A 23,139-nucleotide genomic window follows, 5' to 3' on the forward strand; every position below is an offset into this window, starting at 1 on the left:
CAAAATTTTTGAAAATTGTATAGCACTATAGAATTTAATGAATCTTTTACCCAATAAAAAAAATGGGGCTTCCCTGGTGACGCAGTGGTTGAGAATTCACCTGCCAATGCAGGGGACATGGGTTCGAGCCCTGGTCCGGGAAGATCCCACATGCCTCAAAGCAACTAAACCCGTACGCCACAACTACTGAGCCTGCGTACCACAACTACTGAGCCTGCGTGCCACAACTACTGAGCCTGCATGTCACAACTACTGAGCCCACAAGCCACAGCTACTGAAGCTCGCATGCCTAGAGCCCATGCTCGGCAATGAGAGAAGCCACCACAATGAGAAGCCCACTCTCCGCAACTAGAGAAAGCCTGTGCACAGCAACGAAGACCCAATGCAGCCAAAAATAGAAATAAATAAATTTATTTTTTTAAGTGAAAATAAAATAAAGCATATGAAACTAGGAAAATAAGACAAAAAAAGGCTTGGACAGATTGTTGTGGGGTTTTTTGATTGTTTTTCTTTTTTAGCAACAAGAATGCAGTGATGGGTTATTTAATTTTAAAATGTTTTAAAATAAAGCAGTTTTATTAATATAAAGGATACCTTTAACAAAAAAAAAGACTGTTCCCTTTGATAATTTTTCTTACCCCGAATTCTACTCTGATGAAACAGTGGGTTTGGCTTTCTAATTAATCAGAGAATTTCTGTCTTTGAATGGATGAGTTTAAACAATTTACATTTGTTGTTATAACTGATATGTTTGCTATTAACTCTGTCATCTTATTTTATGTTGTTATATTTTAATCACAGTGCCCTACTTTTCAATACTGAAAAAAAAGATCATTGCCTCTTCGCTCTGCTGTTCTCACCAAAGGTCGGCTCCCACATGGACACAGAAATACAGGCAGACACAAGAAGTGTGCTCCTTAAATATATGGTGAAAGCCAAAATGAATAAACAGGCAATTTTTGGTTTTGCTTGTTTGTTTTTACCTTTGGCAGTGCAATAAAAGTCGTAATTAGGTTTTTTTTTTTTTTCTGTGCTTCAAAAAAACAAAAATACTTAATATGGCACATCCGACCAGGAAGAGAAAAAATCTCCCAGGACTAATCAGTAGACGAATGAAAGGGTCACAGACCCTTTCAGGAATCTGATAAATGCTTAAAAAATAAAATAAACGCTAGTAACACACTTTTGCATAAAGTTTTCTTAGGGGGAACAGAGGTAGGGGCGTCGCGGACCACCCGAAGCCAGTCCACAGACTCGTAGGGTTTCGAGGTTAAGTAGCCGCCTGCCGCCACGGGGCGGTATCACTAACCCGACAAATATCTTAAGAGTAAACTGTGCGCACAAAGTGGATTGGAAGACACCTGAAACCAGAATCATTACTTAATACACCTTTCGGTTTGACTTTAGGGGACTGGAGCCTATGGAAAGCATGGAAAGCTTGGAAAGCTTGGAGAAAACGCGGACGGGTGGAACTTTCCGGCGGGTCTAAAATCAGACCGGGCGGTGGCAAAGTAGCTGTCCTGCGCCTGCGCCGAACTTCCCGCATGCTCAGTAGCTGAGGTAGGTTTAGTCTGCATCCACTGATGACCTATCCGCGGAGGGTAAGCGCTGTACTGGACGCTGCGGGGGACCTGTTGCTTGGTAACGCTTTTTTGGTTACCCCTGAAGTCTCTTTCGTCTGACTTGGTGCCAGTCTTGTCACTGTAAGTAATTTTCTCTCCTGCGGGGCAGCGCAAGGGCCTTAGGCGGATCTGAGTAGTTTATTGGTCCCCTAACTCCACCCCTCTGCACAGATATGAAGAGATTCAAAGGATTTATGTTAAAAAAAAATTACGCAAATCAGAGTACTTCTCCAGATATTCCGATATCGGACCTAGATTCTTCAGTGTCAGCATTTTGAATGTTTACCTGTACTACTATTTTCGTGCCCCGGGATCTTTTTATGGCCATATGTTGTTGAAATAACAAGGCAGCCTTAGACGGTGAGTTCTTTAGTGCATCCAAATTTAGAGACTGTCTTACGCCTAAAATTAAATATCGTTAAAATAGCAGACATTCTTCCTACTGCCTTTTCTGGTTGTAGACTTGTTTTATTCATTTAGATTCCCTGAAAATGTGATTGCTAGTTTAAAAGATGTGTACATTTTACTGTTAATAAGATTTTCAAAAAAGCGGTTTCACCACTTTACATCCTCGCTAATAATGCTCAGGAGGATCTTCCCTCACACTCCAGCCAACACTGGGCAAACTTTCTTATCTATGCCAGTCTTACATATGAACAATCATTTCTCATTGTTTTAGATTGCATTTCTTTCATAATTAGTGAAATTGAGCATTTCACGATTTAATGGCCTTTGCTTTTATTTTTCTAAGTATTGCCTATTGGCGTCACTTGCACATTCTTCTGTTGAATCATTCATCTTTTACATATTGGTATATGTAAGCCCCTTATGCAACAAAATTAGCACATTTGTCTAGTATGTGATACAAATTTTTGTTATCATTTTGTCACTCATCTGTTTGCTTTGTTTATGGTATTTTGGCTATATAAACATTTTAATTTTTATGCCTTCAGATTTATCAATATATAATGGATTCTTGGTTTTAGTCATGTTTAAAAGTGCTTTTCCAAATTTATAAAACATTTCACTCATGTTTTATCCCCATACTTTTGTAGTTTCATTCTTTACTTTTAAAATCATGCATTGATCTGGAATACACATTGATATAAAGAAGGCAAAAATATTCCAACACTTTTTTAAAAGGTTAGCAATTGTCCCCACCGTTTTTTGCACAATTAACTTTCCTCCATGATTTGAATTATCACCTTTAGTGTATTTGGATCTATCTCTGGAATTTATTTGATTGCATTGATTTGTCTCTCAAATTCTGCCCAGGACTAAACTTTTAATTACTATAGTTTTATATCATATTTTGATATATGCTCATTTCTCTTTTTTTCAGAATTTGCTCTGTTATAGTCAAGTTCCAAAAGATAAATTATCTTAGTATTTTGATTGGGAACTCACCATTTATTTAGTTATTTATTTTTCTTTCTTTTTTTTTATGGTTCTGGCAGCTTTATTGAGGTATAATTATCATACAATCAATGTAAATATTTAAAGTGTATAATTTGATATAATTTGTTTATCCACTCACCTGTTGAGGGACATTTGGGTTGTTTTCAGATTTTGTCTGTCACAAATAAATCTGCTATAAACATTCACGAAGAAGTCTTGGGACTTCCCTGGCGGCCCAGTGATCAAGAATCTGCGCCTCCAATGCAGAGGGCACGGGCTCGATCCCTGGCTGGGGAACCAAGATCCCACGTGCCGTGCTGTGTGGCAAAAAAAAAACCCAAACAAACAAAATTCATGAAGAAGTCTTTATGAGCACTTACACTTCTTTCTCTCTTGGCAAATAGCTAGGAGTGGAATGCTGGGTCAGCCAAACTGTTTCCGAAAGTAATTGCACCCTCTTACATTCCCACCCGCAATGTGTGTTACTCTAACCAGTGTCTTGTGAATGATGAGGTCTCCCACTGGCTAGTGGGTGCATGAACTCCCAAGCCGTGTGAGCTCTGAAGATCACACCTACTGTTCCTTCAGGTAGTTTCCTCACCTGCCTGCACTGATTAGCAGGTCTCCAGAGGTCTCTCTGGTACTCTGCCCTGCACACTCCTATCATCTTGGCCTCCGCAGACACCCAGCTCCATCTCCTCAACTTGGATACTACTGCACTCCCCCTGGGTTCCGATTTCATCATTTATTTTAAGAACCTAATCCTCATATGCTCACCACCTTTATATTGAATTCAAGATACCTCTCCCAGGCTATGAGAAGAAATGGATCATTGATTCCTATTGTTTTTGTCCTTCTGAACTAGCCATGTTGACAGCTGTAAAGATTCCTCAAATGATAGGATATTAGGTTGATTGCCTTAAATGTTGTACAACCTTTTTTCATACTCCAAGCCTCAAGCCCAGAACATTATGAAAAAGAACCTGTGCTGTGATTCTGGGTCATATTGGTAATATTATATCCTCAGAGTCAAAATAATGTTGCAGAAGCTATAGGATTTTTTTTTTTTTTTTGCCATTAACGCTGCCCTAATGTCCCTGCAGGATAGCCAGCAATGAGAATAATCATTGTAATAATGGTTAGCCAGCATTAGTTAGTGCTTACCTTGTACCAGAGACTGATTTAATAATTACCATGACTCACTATTGCTAGCTCCATTTTACCAATCGAGGCACGGAGAGTTTAAGTGGCTTTCCCAAGGTCACACAACTGATGTGTGCCAGAGCTAGGAATTGAACACAGGAAGTAGGCTTCAGTGCCTGTGCCTTTAATCCCTGTTTTTGATGAGCTTTCAGAGAGACGTGCTTACCAAAGTTAGTGTTTTACAAGCCAGAAGGTGTAAAACTGGTAGAGAAGGAAGTACAGTGGATGTAATCTGAACTGCTATAAGGAAGTTAAGGACTTGCAGCTTCATTTTATTGACATATTTGATAAGTATCCTTTCTACATCCTCCTCTTCCACAGCACTTTTGAAAAGATGCATTCAACAAATTTTTTAAACTGTGTTTAAGTTAATGGCTAAAGAGAAAAAGACAGTCAGGGCCAGAGTCCTGCAATCTGTCAACCAGCGACCCTTTTCCAGCTTGAAAGTGAATCATGAATAAAATTATGGGGTAACATTGCTCACCTAGTTATGAGTACACCTAACAGTGGCTCAGGATGGGGGATGAGGGCAGTTGGACCATGATTCAGTCCCAACTAAGGCTCAGCCCACCCCACTGGGAATTTGGAAGCTAGGAAGGCCCAGCAGAATTGGGGTGGCAGCCCAGCTGGAGTGAGGAATGGCCTTTACACCCCCCTGTTGACCAGTTTCAGGTGAAATGACTCTTTCTCAGCAGATAAATTCCTAAAGAAAGGTGGCAGCCAAAGACCATCTGTTGGCAGCCCTCTCAACAGTGGGGAAGTAAGTTGGCAGCCCCAGAGGGAATCTGGGTGATGTATCCCAGCATCAAAGCAGTCAATAAAATTGCAGGATTTGAATCTGTATTTTCAAAAAGGAAAGTACTTGACCCTAAAGACTGTTTTTTTCATGTTTTTTATTGGGCCAGGGGCTGCTTGACACTCATTACTTTTCCAAATGCTTGGTCTTCAGTCCAGTGGTTATCCTGCTTGTTCTCTTTATTTTGCTACTGATGAGGATGGTAGCCAATAACCAGCAGATTAAATTTTATTCAATCTCTAAAGGAATATTCATTGAGTTTCAGAAACTAAATGTAATCACATGCAGTCCCTCCCCTTTTTAATTATTTCCCACATACACACACATCCCTTATGCTCTTCATACCTCTGTCAGCACTTACCAGTTTTATGTTATAGACATTAGCTTACAGTATTTTACCCTCAGCCCACCAAAATATTAGCTCCTTAAGGGCAGATATTATACCTTATTTTTTAGCCCCTGCAGCACGTCCACAGCTTTTGTACATTACACTTGTCATACATAAAACTTATTCACATGTTTGTAGTCCTGGGTCAGTTACCCCCATGCCTCAAAATGTCCCATCTGCAGAGAAAAAGAATACTATAGAATTTATTGGGAGAGCTAATGCTGAAATGGAGTCTTTTTCCAAGTCTCTCTTAGTAAATGTTTATTAGAGAATCTATACAGTTAATTGAAGCAGTCTCAAGTAAACACTCAATACCAATATGTTGAATTGAATTCAAGTAAATGAAACCAGCAGTTGGCTTTGAAAGTAACATAACATTTCTCTCGATTTTCCTTTAGGGCACATCATGGCTTCCAGTCACACTGTGTTGATGCGGTTGGTGGCTTCAGCATATTCTATTGCTCAAAAGGCAGGAACGATAGTCAGGCGTGTTATTGCTGAAGGAGACCTGGGTATCGTGGAGAAGGTACTGAAAGTCTCGTCTCATTTTATACCAACTCTGTTTTTGTCCCTTGAGGTTTAGCTAAAAGGATATAATAATCTGGACAGGCTTTAATAGTTGAAATACTCAATGGCTCCCTTATGGAGATTGCAAGACCCTTAGTTCAAATGGGCTCCATTTCTGCTCTGCAGAGGACTCTAGACTTCCTACCTCCAAAACCTTTACTTATATGACTGGACCTTCTAACCACTGTCTAGCTCCAGAGCACTGGAACCAAGCTTCATATCCTGAAGTAATCTACTTCATGCAAAGCCGTGCAGTCCTTGGTGAACTTGACATGTTTGGTAACATCTGGCATTTAAATAAGTATCCCCTATATTCAAAGCTTTAAAACGTTTTTTCTGCATGGAAAAGAAACCTAAAGCAAAGGTTTTCTCTCCAGCATGGTAATTGAAAACTTAGGTAAATTAACAGAAAGATAGTTTATAGTGGTAGTTGATTCTTAAAAGAAATCCCACCGTGCATGTGTTCTAGTTTAAAATATAATTTCTTCCACAAGATTTGATAATTATTTCACATTACAAATTTTTTTGTTTTATTTTTGCGGTACGCGGGCCTCTCACTGTTGTGGCCTCTCCCGTTGCGGAGCACAGGCTCTGGACGCGCAGGCTCAGTGGCCATGGCTCACAGGCCCAGCCTCTCAGCGGCTTGTGGGATCTTCCCGGACCGGGGCACGAACCCGTGTCCCCTGCATCGACGGGCGGACTCTCAACCACTGCGCCACCAGGGAAGCCCTGTCATAATCTTTAAGGAAAATTGTATTGTAATTTTTCCCAAGTGGGAAAATTTTAGGATATGATAAACATTTTAATGATTTGAAATAGAGATGTAGTTAAGATGCTCCTTTATGATTAGTCAAGCATCTATTTAAGGCTATTTGTATAAAAAAGTAAGGACCTTATATATAAGTAAAAGACAACTTAGAAATAAGTTCCTGTGAACTAATTATAGGATATTCAACATAACTACTTTTTAAAATTAAGAATAAATATCACAAGAACTAGTGAAATAAATCTCATTTCCTTTTTTGATAGATTTATGGGCTTAATAGTATAGGAAATAGATATAGGGTATCTTGATTTTGAAATCAAAATTGATTTGAATCAACTTTTAAAAAAATTTGTGATGGTCCCTCATTTTCTATTTTCAAAAAGCATTCAAGCTATTTATAATATATAGATGATATCTCTCATCCCCCATCCTGAGCCACTGTTAGGTGTACTCATAACTAGGTGAGCAATGTTACCCCGTAATTTTATTCATGATTCACTTTCAAGCTGGAAAAGGGTCGCTGGTTGACAGATCGTAGGACTCTGCTCCTGACTGTCTTTTTCTCTTTAGCCATTAACTTAAATACAGTTTTAAAAATTTGTTGAATGCATCTTTTCAAAAGTGCTGTGGAAGAGGAGGATGTAGAAAGGATACTTATCAAATATGTCAATAAAATGAAGCTGGAAGGGCTAGTTGTTGTATTGGATTACAGAATAAGTATTCAAAATAGTTGCAAACTCTGAGAAAGGTGGGCCAAATTCAACAAGATATTACAATAGGAATAAAGTCCTATATTAATGTTCAAGTAATAAGGGGGGAGTCTGATTCAAATTTGTGTGAAAAAGAGGTTTTAGTTGATCACATACATGCTCAATGACAAGCCAGCTACTTGTAAAACAGTTGTTTTAGTAAAACAGTAGTTTTAGTTTTAGTTTTTAGTTTACTACTAGTAGTTTAGTTTAGTTTTTAGTTTACTACTACAGTAGTAAAACAGCTACTTTCAGAAGGCTACTAATCTTACTGTCTTTTCTTTTTTATTGTTTTCTCTATTATAAAACATAGGAAGTAGAGAAAAACAGCAAAACGTACAAAATCATCTATTAGGCCAGCACAGCCAATATTTTGGATCATATCTTTGCATATTTTTCTCTTAGCATTATTTATTTTGCTTAAATTGATTTTCTCTTGTGATTATATTAGATGGACCACTTTGTAGCCGATAGCTAAAGAGTAATAGAAATATAGTGTTCAAGTTAGAAAGAAAGATAATAACCTCACTGTCCTCTCTACTGGTCAGACACTTCTAGTACTTTATATCCACTTGTTGACACCTCATTTTAAAAGAGACAGGGCAAAGACAGATTTGTCACACAAAGTATCTAGAATGGTGAGATCTGGCACTATGTCGGTAGAAAGAGCAGGGAATATTTTATCCTAGAGAAGAGTTGGGAGAGCTTTCCTCATAGAGTTGAATGGCTATCAATGTGTCTTTTTTTCTCTGGAGCAGTGGTCTCTAAACTTGATTGATAGGTAAGTAATCTTCAATTTCAACAATTAATTTAAGTAGTTTCATTCCACAGATATTTACAGAGCACCTACTGTGTGCCGGGCACAATTCTTTAGAAAATAAAACAAAGATCTCTGCCTTTGTGGCACTACATTCTAGCAAAATTGTTCTTTACATTGAGATAACCAGCAAACTTCACTGTGGCAGAAAAGAGTTTGATTTTCGTAGTCATTCCTTATCTCACTACAAAGTATTGCAAAAGATCTGCTATTTAAAATAAAATAATGTGTAAATCCACCTAAACAGGCATGTATAAATTGCAACATGTCCTAATTCTCTGAAAGCAAGCTAAGCAAGGAAGTGGTCACTGTCTTTCACAAGTGTGACTATATGAGTTACGGATTCAGTTGAGTGCCATAGGTGAGTTATGTAGTAAATACTACTGCCATTCACTTTCATTTTTTTTATAGTTTAGAAATAAAAATTTTGAAATAAGAAATAACGAATCATTCTGAGGACCTCTTGAATTATTAAAATTAGGATTGAGTGGAGTTTATAGAAAGATCCATATAAGAAGTACCTTTTAAATAACTAAAGAGTTATTTATTATTATTAACTGCCTTGAAAATTGTGAATTTCCTGTCTGTCAACCTGCTTAAGCAAAAGATTAATGTAGAGATCTTATAAAAGGAATTTGTGAACTGGGGGAGAAAATATTCTAAGTAATTTAAAAGCTCCTTTACAAACTTTAGCCACTATAAATCCCATGAGAAAGACCCAGCCAAGAAACTGTCTCATATGATGTTAAGCTTGATCAGTCTTAAAACAGACAGTGTAATTTAAATGGATATAGATAATCACGCATGAGGCATCAAAGATGCATCAAAGATTTCATACTTAGTTCTGCTAAAATGTGCATTCTTTGTTGCAGACCTGTGCAACAGACTTGCAGACCAAGGCGGACCGATTAGTTCAAATGAGCATATGCTCTTCTTTGGCACGGAAATTCCCCAAACTAACAATTATAGGGGAAGAGGTAAGAGTATCATATATTTTTTTAAATCCCTGTTTACTGTATGGAGTTGTAATTGCCCCTTTAGTGATTTATACCCTACTTTTATGATTTCAAGCATTATATTTTTGTGTTTTAACACAAAAATAACTATCATGTTTCTTGGACTTTCAGAAAATATCTGCTTTTAATATTTTGGTTTATTTCTAGGCCACATATGTCAGTTCTTGACCATAGATGATACGGTTACTGTTGTGACATTCAACATACAAAGTATAAGAAGGGTAGAGTTCTAGAACTTTGGAATAAAATGGGTTTTATTGTTCCTTTTTTTTTTTTAAATTAAGGCTTATTTGCATACTTATTTAAAGACTAACACTGTGAAGGTGAAGGACTTGACATCTCATGTATTTGAGAGTTAGACATAGCTGATAGCAGAGTCACTTGTGTAAATAGGTGTATAATACTTAAAAATTCTTTTCTTTTTTTTTTTTTTTTTTGCGGTATGCGGGCCTCTCACTGCTGTGGCCTCTCCCGTTGCGGAGCACAGGCTCCGGACGCGCAGGCTCAGCGGCCATGGCTCACGGGCCCAGCCGCTCCGCGGCATGTGGGATCCTCCCAGACCGGGGCACGAACCCGTGTCCCCTGCATTGGCAGGCGGACTCTCAACCACTGCGCCACCAGGGAAGCCCTCTTTTCTTTTTAATCCTTGTTCAGGATAATGAAGTTGGGATCCTTTGTAATCCACTTTGATGAGCCATACGTGGTTGTTTTTGCAATTTTATTCAGTGTGCTTTAAAAGCTCTAAATAGAAATGGTAAACAGGAAGGACTAGTGAAACCTGTGATACCGCATTTCTTCTTGTCGCTGAGACAGACGGTATTCTGTAAACAGGAAACAGCTTTGGTCATCATCAGTGTTCTCTGCTTTAGGATCTGCCTCCTGAAGACGTGGATCAAGAGTTGATTGAAGATGGTCAGTGGGAGGAGATACTGAAGCAACCATGCCCATCACAGTACAGTGCTATCAAAGAGGAAGACGTATGATCCATGTTATTACTTAACTTTCTTTTAATCTTCAGTTTTTGTCGTAGTAAAGGAAATAAACTTTGCCATCATGATGAAAACTTGGTAGTTATAAAACACGGGAAACCAGGAACTTGAAATCTTTCAGAGCCAACATATAAGTGCCTGGCAACCATATGGGATGTCTGACCTATTAACTTCGAGTTCATTTTCTCATCCTATTGATTTCCTCTTCACTCTAAAACTGTTATTAAAAACACTTTTGGGGGAATTCCCTGGCAGTCCAGCGGTTAGGACTGGGTGCTTTCACTGCTGGGACCTAGGTTCAGTCCCTGGTCAGGGAATTAAGATCCCGCAAGCCGCGTGGCATGGCCAAAAAACAAAATACTTTTAGGGAGAAAATCTTATTTGTTATTTAGTAAATTTGGTAGGAAAACATTTCATTGGTAGTTGGGGCTGGAAGGAGATGAAATGGATTGCTACCTTATATTTTTGGAAGGCCATAAAAATTACCCCCCTTGCTTTTTATTGCTTAAATTAAATCTATGACTTCAGATAACTATCAAACTTCTTTAATTTTTGAGTTTTAATTTATGTAACACTCATTTGTTGAGCACTTACTATGAGTAAGGCACTTTGTTCTGTGATATGCAGTATAGAAAAAAAAGATGTGGTGTCTCCCGTCAGAAATATGCCCTCACAAATTTACATCAAGCATCTAGTGTTTAATGGCTGCGTATCCTGAATCATATTAAAAGTCCTAAGAAGAGGGGACTTCTTTTTTATGCTACTGCCAGTTTTATAAACCATTCATTTTTCTTGGCCGCATATACATGTGTCCTTACGATAATCAGACTGTCATTATTTATCTTAAATCAACATTTATATATAAAAATGAGTAGCATCCACACAAAACGTTTTTGGTGCCACTTTAAAGTTTTCCTTATATCACCATCTAGAGCCCAGGATGTTCATGGCCACATGTTTAGTGTTCAGGTAACAATAAACTTTTACCAGTTAACCATTTTATATCAAAAATTTTTTTTATTGAAGTATAGTTGATTTACAATGTTGTGTTAATATTTTACTTAATATTTTACTTTTTTACTATTATTTTTAATTTTTAAATTATTTTTATTTCTTAAAATTATTTTTAATTATTATTATTTAATTATTTTTATTTTTAAAATTATTTTTAATTATTTTAAATTATTTTTATTCTAATTATTATTTTTAAATTTTTAATTATTATTTAAATTATTTTTTAATTATTACAAAACTGATGACATTGGCTTAAGCCACCCATAATATAATTTCAAAAATTAAAAAAAAAGGTAGTTTTAGTTTATCCATTTAAATCAATTTTTTAAATTTTATATGCTCAATTTGGACATTTCCTCTTTTTTAGCTTGTGGTCTGGGTTGATCCTCTGGATGGTACCAAGGAATATACTGAAGGTTGGTATCTCTTTTATATTTGTATTTGACAGCAGTAGGACTAATATATGATGTTTAGTTGTAAACATTTAATCTCCTTCAAATACCACCCCCCCATACTCCACCAGTCCCACAATCCTAATGTCCCCTAGATGAAAATAACTAACATTAAACCAATGTAACCGAAGGGACTATACTGAACCCCCAGCTTTATTGGGTAGAAAAATGATGAAAAGTGTCACTGTATCGCCTTGCTCTGCCACCATCCCATGCCCATCCCTCGCTCGCTTCCTCTGCGAACTGCTGTCTCACTTCACAGCCTCACCTCTAAAGATGGGTTTTGAAACACAGTGCAATATTTCTCCTTCCTGAAATTATCTAAGATGAGCAAAATTAGAAGGCAGCAAATTAAAATAAAGTTGGCAACGTTAAAGTGAGAAGTGCCAGGCTCAGAGCCAGAGTGGTAGGTTTTAGGAGTGTAGCATAAGCTTAGATTCTTATTTTTGAGAGGAAGATCAACGTAGGTTTTCTTATATTGGTTCTCAGCTGAAAAAAGAAAACTGTCTCGTAATTGCTAGAAAAAACTCTCTCTGTCCTTGGATGAGACATATCTACAATGAGTGAATCCTGTAGTCCGTGTGAAAATGTCTCTGTAATCCATTGAGAAATAGGGGCGCTCTAGGCAGCTTCAGTGAGTGTAAGAACACCTAAACAGCTCGTTCAGCTCTCAACCCCGACCTCCAGAGGTTTTGATTCACTACCTCTGCAAAGGAGCCTGAGAATCTGTACTGAAAAAATTGAGCCAGTTAATTCTAATGCTGCTTGTTAGTCCATTGACCCCACTGTGAGAAATCTTAATTTAGAGGCTTGAAATGCAAACCTAGAGAGTAATCCTGCAATTGAGAGTGATCTAGCAGGCAGAGGTGAGTCGGATGGTGGTAGAGGGGGGCACAGAGGAATCTACTGATGATGGCTGCAGAGTTATGGCTGATTTACTTGATTGGTTTACAGATTATTACTAATGAGACCATGAGACCATGTGTATCAATTCAATTAAGTGGCTGTAGTCCCTACTTCTGTCCCTGGTCAACTCTCATAATTTGTGTATCTTGCCAGAGTAAGTTTAATCATGGATGAATCATTGTAAATTCCTTACCTTTATTGCAAAAATAACTTGGAGCCATTGATGTGCTGTAACCTGAGAAGGTTATGTAATTGATACAAATTTCTTCTTTTTAGGTCTTCTTGACAATGTAACAGTTCTTATTGGAATTGCTTATGAAGGAAAAGCCATAGCAGGAGTTATTAACCAGCCATATTACAACTACCAGGTATTACTATAAATGATACCAAAATATTTTATTAGATAAATAATTATGGTATTATATGATTCTTAATGTTATCTGATCCAATGATTTCTCGGCTGCACATGCAATCATCTGGGGGAGCTTTTCAAAGTAAGGATTCCCAGGTTATACCCCAGATGTATTGAATCAGGTCCTCTGGGGGGTGTTGATGCCAGGAATGTGTGTGTATGTATGTGACTGTACACAGACACACTGTATGATTTGCACATATTTGTTATGTATGCCTTATGTTTCAAATCATAAGCAAAAGTTTGGGAATTACTGATATGGCTCTTGGTTAGCTTGGTCATTGAGACACCTGATTTACAGGTGGTGCTTGAAGCACGTTGAAGAAATGAACCATTTCAACCAAGAAAAGAGGCTAGCCATGTTGTTTTGCAGGTAATACTACATAGTGCCTAAATTATAGTCAGCATTAACTAAACATGTTCTTGTACTCTTTTCTCTCATTTTGTCTCTCTAATCTGCTTTGACCTTCTACTATACTCCCAAGAAATTGTCTTCCTTAGAAGTAAGAGGCTAATGTAATTCCAAATCAGGAATATACTGTTAGATCACATTAAATGTTAAAGGAAATGGTTGCAATAAAATACTTAAGGTATTTACGTTAGTGTGACCTTGATAGAACTTTGGAGAAACAAGGTAACCAGAGTGGGGACTATTACTTCTGAATCTCCAATTTGAGTTAAGAGCAGAATTAATCTCTAGTTCTAAGATAAGTTTGTTGTTTTTAATATCATTTATGTGATTATAACTTTTTTTTTTTTTTTTTTTTTTTTTTTTGCGGTACGCGGGCCTCTCACTGTTGTGGCCTCTCCCGCTGCGGAGCACAGGCTCCGGACGCGCAGGCTCAGCGGCCATGGCTCACGGGCCCAGCCGCTCCGCGGCATGTGGGATCTTCCCGGACCGGGGCACGAACCCGTGTCCCCTGCATCGGCAGGCGGACTCTCAACCACTGCGCCACCAGGGAAGCCCTATAACTTTTCATTTATAATCGTGTGCATCTTACGATTATTCAGCAAAACTATTTATGCATTCATTACTGGGAAAGTCTCACATTGAACTGCTTAACAGTCCATTAATTCTTTTTTTTTTTAATTAATTTATTTGTTTATTTTTGGCTGTGTTGGGTCTTTGTTGCTGTTCACGGGCTCTCTCTAGTTGCGGCGAGCAGGGGCTACTCTTCATTGCTGTACACGGGCTTCTCATTGTCGTGGCTTCTCTTGTTGCAGAGCATGGGCTCTAGGCTCATGGACTTCAGTAGTTGTGGCACGCGGGCTCAGTAGTTGTGGCTTGCAGGCTCAGTAGTTGTGGTGCACGGGCTTAGTTGCTCCACGGCGTGTGGGATCTTCCCCGGCCAGGGATCAAACCTGTGTCTCCTGCATTGGCAGGCAGATTCTTTTTTTTTTTTTTTTTTTTTTTTTTTATGCGTTACGCGGGCCTCTCACTGTTGTGGCCTCTCCTGTTGCGGAGGACAGGCTCCGGACGCGCAGGCTCAGCGGCCATGGCTCACGGGCCCAGCCGCTCCGCGGCATGTGGGATCCCCCCAGACTGGGGCACGAACCCGTGTCCCCTGCATCGGCAGGCGGACTCTCAACCACTGCGCCACCAGGGAAGCCCAGGCAGGCAGATTCTTAACCACTGTGCCACCAGGGAAGCCCCATTAATTCTTTTAATATGACTAATGTTTATACAGTATTATATGCAGACACAAGTTTGCAGTTATCATGTAAACTTTAAAGCAAGCTAATACTGTTACTTGAAATAGGGGCATTTAATTCATAGATAATATTGCAGTGCATGGCACCTTCTATCAGAAAACATCTAAGCGCTTAGGAATTGTTAAAAATTTCCATCAATTATTTCTAAGATTAGAAAAATTGTATTCATTTTCCACAGAACAATGAAAATCAAAAGTTAAGGGAACCCAGGAATGAAGCAAAGGTGAGAAAAATAGCTAGGCTTTTGGCTGCACTGGTAGGCAGAAAAGAGGTAGGCAACTTGTGGTACCCCGGTAGTCACTGTCTCTCCCACGTACCAGCTCATTTTCTCCTGCTCTGCTTCTCTCCTTTGTTACCTGTCCCTTCACCACATTCCCTTCTGTATACTTTCTTTCCCTCTTCTCTTCCTTCTCTCTTGCTTATGCCTTAAAATTTGTTGCAACAAGGAGAAAAGTTGCTTAGCTTTGTTGGTGGTTTTCAAGGCTGAATGTCCAATGTAAAGTCATTATCATCATAGCTAACATTTATCAAGAGCTTACTGTGTACTGACAGACTCGAGGGATTCACATGCATTATCTCATTCTGATACTCAGCAAAGTCCTTTAAGGAAGCCTTTATCCCTGTTTTAAAGAAGAGGAAACTGAGACAAGTAACTTGCCCTAGTTGGTCAATGGCAGGTCTGGTATCTAGACTGCAGTCCAAGCTCTTAGCCACTGCTCTACATTGCTCTCTTGAGCCAGATAGAAGACTTTTTACACTTCAGACTTTATTACTGCTTCTAACAGATCCTGAAGCTGGGAAGCACTCAAAGGAAAGAGCATGGAATAGTGCAAAGAAACCCAGTCTGTCTGTATATCGGAGGTAGCTCCTTAACCATTAGGAATCTTACTGAACTCATCGGTAAGGTGAAAATGTTAGCCTTTTTTACCCCCAGACAGTTGGTGTGGGAACTCTGAAGGAGAGAGCCAGCAAGAGAGGCTGAGAGATCAGGAGCACAGAGGAAGGCTAGCTGGCTGCCTCATGGGATTGCGTTTACCTCATCAGGGGGCCAGATTCCACGGTCCCATTCTCTTTGCTGACATATTCATTCACAGAGGTCATATGAGTTTTTAGGGACCAGAATGCTCATGTCCTCAATTTAGTATGCTTTCCTTTCTTTTTCAGAATAACTGGAGAGCTGAATTAATAAATAGGTTTCTTGGGCACATGAAATTAGTCTCAGCAATTGAGCTGAAGCATAACGAGCACACAGAGCCTCTCTGTACTTTTCCCATTCCAGCCTCTCCTATAGTGTAAACTCAAGAGGGAAGAGGGGAAGCACTTGAACATACACTGAGCCCCCAGTGCTTGTTTTTTGGTTCCTCTGTTGCCCCATTTGCTGGGAGTGCTGTCCGCACAAAGCCTTCAGCTCTCAGCCTCTTTGGGGATCGCCTCACCTGTGAAGAACCGCCTTGCCAGTGACACGCCCATTCCCAAGGCAGTCCATTTCTAGTGACTGATGATTGGAGGGGTGTAAAGTCCTGGCATTTCATCCCAGTTTGGGATGTGTTCTCCCCAGTTTGGTACAACTCTGAAGAGCCATTCTGGCTCCAGAGCTCCCATGGGGTTGGCTGAAGCTGTGGTCGTGTCTGCATCACAGCTCGGTTTCTCCCTCTGCCCACTCCCCTCCCTTCCACAGGTGTTGATCTCCGCTTCCCAGGGAATCCAACCCTGCAGCCCAAGCATATTTCACTATAACAGCACCCAGAGTACTGCTGTAGGGTAAATAAGATGATGTGTGTGAAAGCATTTCGAGAAGTAAACCGAGGTAGTCTACTAGTTTAGTGACGACAAACATTGGCTTTTTAAAAATTTATTTATTTATTTATTTTTGGCCATGTCCTGTGGCATATGGGATCTCAGTTCCCCAACCAGGGATCGAACCCACGCCCCCTGCAGTAAAAGTGCAGAGTCTCAACCACTGGACCACCAGGGAGGTCCCGAAAAATACTGGCTTTGAACACAGATGAGCCTGAGTTTGATTATGATCTTCTTAGAGTCCTTGGTCAGGTTACGGAATGATTCCAAAACTCATTTTTCTCATCTGTAAAATAAGGATGATAATACTATTTCATGGGATTGTTCTGGGGATTAAATGAGATAATATATGTAAAGCACTTAGTATGGTGTGTGGTACATGTTTAGTATTAAGTAAAAATATATGTCTGTATGTCTACTCTATTGATAGAGTGGTATTTTGACGACTTTGTGTTAATCTTTTATGCATCAGGTTTACTTTCCATGAAAGCGGCCGGTTCTGTTTTTCTATATGAAGTGTATAGTTATAACAGTGTGGCTGAAAGGTCTTTGAGTGCTGCAAAGGAAAATACAGATTCTGGGATTGCACTGTCATTGTCATTTTACCACCCCAATTGTCAGTAAAATCTTTTAACCCTGACCCCATTATACGTGGCCACTCTTCAGTATCGGCATATTCACTCGCTTTGTCTCTATAGCAGCATTATTATATTATCACCATTACCTATTCCCATAGTAATGTGATCCTCATTGTTCCTTGGACAATGAAAAGTAATCAATACATGGTGTTTCATTTCCTGGGGACTTTACGTACCTTTTGCAAACAGCTATTTTCAAATACAGTAATGAGATTGTTGGATAATTCTGAAAGGAACAGGAATCAGTATGTGATGTTGCCTTTCCTGAAGACTCCAGGGAATAACCAGAAATTCCTTTCCGTACCGTTGGAACCCAATTATTATTATTTTATTTGGCCGTGCTGTGTGGCTTGTGGGATCTCAGTTCCACGACCAGGGATAGAACCCAGGCCACGGCAGTGAAAGCCCAGAATCCTAACCACTAAGCCACCCGGGAACTCCCTGAAACCCAATTATTAACCAAAACAATGAGAACGATCAGTTGATGTTCTCAGGAAAATTTCTCTGTCGATGATACTGCTTTTGTACTTTATAACATTATCATGTTTTTATTTTTAAAAAATCATGTTGCTAATATAACTAAATGTTCTATTTATGGCGAACGTTTCTCTCCAAATGATGACAAGCTTTGCCATTGTTTCACCCATTTACATAGGCAGGACCAGATGCTGTGTTGGGGAGAACAATCTGGGGAGTTTTAGGTTTAGGTGCCTTCGGGTTTCAGCTGAAAGAAGTGCCTGCCGGAAAACACATTATCACAACTACCCGGTCCCATAACAGCCAGTTGGTTACGGACTGCGTTGCAGCTATGAACCCTGATGATGTGCTGCGGGTGGGAGGAGCAGGAAATAAGGTACCAAAATCCATCCATCATCTACCCTGAAATGCAATTGAATTATTAAAAGAAATACTGCGAAAAAAAAAAAAAAAAAGAAATACTGCGCTGTTACAAAATGTGAAATAAGAGTTTGGGAGAAGAGATTAAAGGTTGTAATTTGCCATTAAAGACACATTTCAGCAACATTTGAATTTTTTTTTTTTTTTTGGCCGTACCACGCGGCATGTGGGATCTTAGTTCCCCAACCAGGGATCAAACCTGTGCCCCCTGCAGTGGAAGCGTGGAGTCCTAACCACTGGACCACCAGGGAATTCCCTGAATTTTTTTTAAATGTTGTGGTTCAAGTCTTTTTTATCTAAGAGAATTCAGTGATAAGCCATTTGGATAAGAACCCGGGCCTCTTGCCAGTCCTCATTTTCTCAAGGATCTTCTTGGATTACTTCCCAGACCTTTCTTCTACAGACTCCAGGATGGACCTGCCTGCCCCTTTCTGGATACTTACCCCATTCATTCACCTAGGCTCCCATCCTCCTGAGAACATTGTGAATTGGAACACAATTTGATCTCCATCCCTGATCTCTTCTCATCTGATTGCCCCTTGGTTGTCATGATGACATCCATCAGGTATCTCAAATTCGGCATCCCCAGTTGGAACGCATCCTCTTTCTACCTGCCCCCAGATGTGTTCCTCTCCCTACTTCCTATCTGCTTAATGGCACCGCCATTTTTCTAACTGCTCTAGCCAGACATCTGAAAGCCATCCTAGCCTCCTTCCTGCCTCACATCCTATCAATCTGATCCTACCTATAGATCTTCTTAATTCTTCCCTAATGTCTCATCCATCTCAACCGCCAGTGCCTTAGGTGAAACCTGTCATCATCCCTCAACCAGCCTTTACAGCAGCTTCCAAAGTGATCTCCCTCTAAAAGCATTTACTTATAAGAGGATGAAAAATGGAAGTTTAAAAATAGCAGTATTTTGAAAAAAATGTAAAACATTTCAAAGTAAAAATATATTCCTGATAGTCACTGAAATATGATTTCTCTTTGCCCCTACTTTTGTAACTACAAAATGCCATTACCTCTTTTATTCCCGAGGAAGTACCATTCCCCGTAGGAGCAAAGTCCCCACCCTACACAGCTCCCACCTTTTCTCCTTGCAAAGACCTTGTTTGGGCAGTTCTTAACTTTTCTGCATCAAGGACCTCTTTGAGAATCGGACGAAAGCCACAGTCCTTCTTCCCTGAAAAAATATACCTGGCATAGTTCTTGGCACATAATAAGACTTGACACAGATTTCTTAAAAGAAAGAGAAAGCTTTTACTCAGAAGTCTGCAGCAAGGGTTAATGGTTTGAACGAGTCATTGAATACAGTAATCCTAAAAAGAATAGCTGGTTACCTTGTGTTCACTGAGGCTCTCCTGATTCTCCCAGGCTGGCCTCTTCATCTCAATATTTGAAGTCTGAATTTTACGGCACTAATTACTTTACAGTATAACCAAAAAATAAGACAAGCAACTAATGAAAGGCTGATAGCAAGTTACTGCTATGAGTCATGCGGTTTCTGTCGGTGACCTCAAATTTTTTTTTTTTTTGGCTACACCACGCGGCATGCGGGATCTTAGTTCCCTGACCAGTGATCAGACCCGTGTCCCCTGTGGTAGAAGCATGGAGTCTTAACCACTGGACCACCAGGGAAGTCCCTCAGTGACCTCAGTTTTGTATGGATATTACAGGGCATTAGTAAGATGACTGTTTGATTTGATTTGATTTTTTTTTATTTATTTACTTTTTGGCACACTGTGCAGCTTGCGGGATCTCGGTTCCCCGACCAGGGATCAAACCCGCACCCCCTACAGTGGAAACACGGAGTCTTAACCACTGGACCGCCAGGGAAGTCCAAGATGACTCTTTTAAAATTCATACTTTGGTAGCAGAAATAGCAACAGATATGATACCAAAACAAAGACTTATTAAACTGCTTGTTAGACTAGTCAGCATCACATATCTGTTAGGACTTATTACAACCTATACATTATTGTACTGGTTGATATTTCTGTATCCTTTATATAATAATGGTCAAATTTTTACAAGAGTAAAAAGCTTTATTTTTTCTGCAACAAATATATATTGCTTTTACTGTAAGAAGAAAAGACAGCATAAAAAAGAAAACCTTATTTTAACTAACTTAGAATATAGAGACCATTCAGATATCCTCCTTGTAGCTCATTTGACTTCTTTTTTTCCCATCAGATACTACATTATTATGCATGTATTCTATATGTTTCTTCATAATACTCATTTACACCTGCTAAAGGCTTTAACCCAAGTCTGACAGCGGAATTGAAATATACTGATAGAAACAAGCAGTTTCTCTTTTATTTGTACCTCAGTTATTTCATGGTTGAGGGATGATTATTCTCTTAACCTTACAGATTATCCAGCTAATCGAAGGCAAAGCCTCTGCTTATGTATTTGCAAGTCCTGGATGTAAGAAGTGGGATACCTGTGCTCCAGAAGTCATTTTACATGCTGTGGGAGGTTAGTCCATTTTATTTGGGTGAATTACAGTTTTTATACAGTTTTCATATTATGCTAGGACATGATATTTCAGTAATGTTACTTTACCTAGACTCTTAGAATATAAAAGATAGAAGGAAAGTTAGAGGTTATCCAGTCTAAGCTTCGCATTTCATAGGTGAGAAAGTAGATTTTCAGTGAATTCATTTTCCTTTAGTTACAGTTTCTCTTTTGGACCTCGATCTGCACACAGTTCATTTAATTAAACCCTTATTAATTTATGGCTTTAATGCTTTTAGGGTTTTTTTTTCTTGAAAAGTAAAATATTCATCATCGTCCTCATTAGTTGCTTTTGAGCCAATATTGTATTGGTAAATGTCTCAGTGCTAGTGCTTAAAGATCATAGAGTTGGAATGTTTTTAATCTGCCTGCAAAAATACTACAGATATATACATAGCAAGATGATTTTTCTAATTCAGATAGACATCAGATCACATCTACTCTTAAACACTTGATTTTTATTTTATCATTTCTCCTGGTACATTATTTTTTTTTTTTTTGCGGTACGCGGGCCTCTTACTGCTGTGGCCCCTCCCGTCGCGGAGCACAGGCTCCGGACGCGCAGGCTCAGCGACCATGGTTCACGGGCCCAGCCGCTCCGCATCATGCGGGATCCTCCCGGACCGGGGCACGAACCCGTGTCCCCTGCATCGGCAGGTGGACTCCCAACCACTGTGCCACCAGGGAAGCCCCCTGGTACATTATTGTGTCGATATCCCAGCATATTACATGACAAGGAAGTTAAATTCATCGCGATCCATTCTCATTAGAATATTAAATGAGACTGTAACACAGTTATGTTTTATGAACATACTTCACTTAAACTCTTACCAAATAAAGTGTTACTAATAAATGGTAGAATGAAGAAAACACTTTTGAAACCGGGAATCGTGGGTGATGGAGTATAACCAATAGGAAGTGTAATCACTCCAGGAAAAGAGAAATTAATTGATACTGAGAAGTATAAATTGAAAATACCAAGTGAAATTATTTTAATCAGGTAGAAAAAATAATGATTTAGCCTTTAGTTAGTCAAGTTTCTCTGTAGTCTTAAATTGCAAGTGAATTAATACTTAACCTTTGTGGTCATGCATTGTCTTCCTTATTTTATCCAGAATTCAATGGATATTGTTATATAGGGAAGCAAGAAGCTGTTAGAAATAACTAGAAACATAATGATCCGATCAGCCATTGACATTGTATTGATGTTTTTTTCCATAGGCAAGTTAACCGATATCCATGGAAATGCCCTTCAGTATAACAAGGAAGTGAAGCACATGAACTCAGCTGGCGTCCTGGCCACACTGAGGAATTATGACTACTATGCAAGTCGAGTTCCCGAATCTGTTAAAAATGTACTTGTTCCTTGAAGGGAAATCCCGTCGACTCACCAGGAGAAGGACTTGCTCCTCAAAAACTAATTGGATGGAATTTGAGCTCTACCTTTACTTCATTCATTGTTGATCACCGATTTACATTTGGTTACTTAGGAGTAGAAAATTGAATTTTTAAACGTCTTGATTAATGAATCAACCAGACCAATTTTGACATCTGGAAAACTTGTAAAGTCAGTATATTTCACATTTCATTTCTCCTCCTTTTATTTGGAGCAGTGAAAGTAAAGCTTAGTTCCAACTGGCCATCCTGGCGCCCTGTTGAATCAGCATTCCTGTTTTGTAAACCAGATTTCTTTAGGGCACAGAACCACAAGTTATTACCTAAATCTCATTCTTGTCTTTCACAGTAATGTAAAACGTTTTCCTACTCCCATTCTGAATACATTAAAATATCATTCTATATGTTGATGAAACAGATTTTGGAGAAATATTTCTTTATAATAAATTATTTAATTCTAGCTCTCTCTCTTATTCACCAGCTTTTTTTGTTTTTAAGTAGTTGGAAACTATGTGTTCTCTGCTGTGGGCATTACTTTATCCTTATGGCATCATTATGCAGTTTAACTGTGGAAAGTTAGGTAATTGCTCCTATTCCTTCCAAAGGAAGATTATAATGTATGCTATCAAAATTATTCTGACATTCTGCCTAGGTTTTTATTGTTTAGGTCTCTGTCCTGTGCTTTTAAATAAATTTCTCTCGTTGTATTAAGCAAGTAGTTTAAATTAATCATTCCCAAACCCACTGCATGTCAGAATTACCTGGGAAGCTTTTCAGAAAATACGAATTCACAGGCTCCAGCCAAGCGGTTTTGTCTTAAAATTCCGTGTATTTTAAGACAGCTACTCCAGGGATTCGGTAGTCATTTAAGTGTAACACTCACTAGAGACGGTGTTGGAGTACTGTTTTCACAAGGCAGCTGCAGGAAGAGGTCTTTGTGGCTTTGACACCATTGGCCCCTCTCCCTCTTGCAACTCTCTTCTCACTGTCCTGTTTTTCTTCTTCCCCCTAATAGCCACTCCTATTCAATCTCCTTTCCTGGTTTCTCTTTGTCTCCCTTTCCTTGAATGTCAGTGTTCACCAT

General features: G+C 39.1%; 1 protein-coding gene across 1 annotated transcript; it reads left to right on the forward strand.

Moving 5' to 3' along the window:
- The first annotated feature begins 1,545 nt into the window (after positions 1 to 1,545).
- On the forward strand, positions 1,546 to 22,766 carry BPNT1 (3'(2'), 5'-bisphosphate nucleotidase 1). Its single transcript, XM_032654417.1, has 9 exons — positions 1,546 to 1,703; positions 5,806 to 5,933; positions 9,179 to 9,283; positions 10,192 to 10,299; positions 11,693 to 11,741; positions 12,960 to 13,051; positions 17,899 to 18,096; positions 20,516 to 20,621; positions 21,882 to 22,766. Exons 2-9 carry the CDS (start codon positions 5,814 to 5,816, stop codon positions 22,028 to 22,030), a joined length of 927 nt encoding a protein of 308 aa, XP_032510308.1. The 5' UTR covers positions 1,546 to 1,703; positions 5,806 to 5,813; the 3' UTR covers positions 22,031 to 22,766.
- Positions 22,767 to 23,139: the final 373 nt, after the last annotated feature.

This window comes from Phocoena sinus, chromosome 1 (genome assembly GCF_008692025.1).
Source record: "Phocoena sinus isolate mPhoSin1 chromosome 1, mPhoSin1.pri, whole genome shotgun sequence".
Classification (NCBI taxonomy): domain Eukaryota; kingdom Metazoa; phylum Chordata; class Mammalia; order Artiodactyla; family Phocoenidae; genus Phocoena; species Phocoena sinus.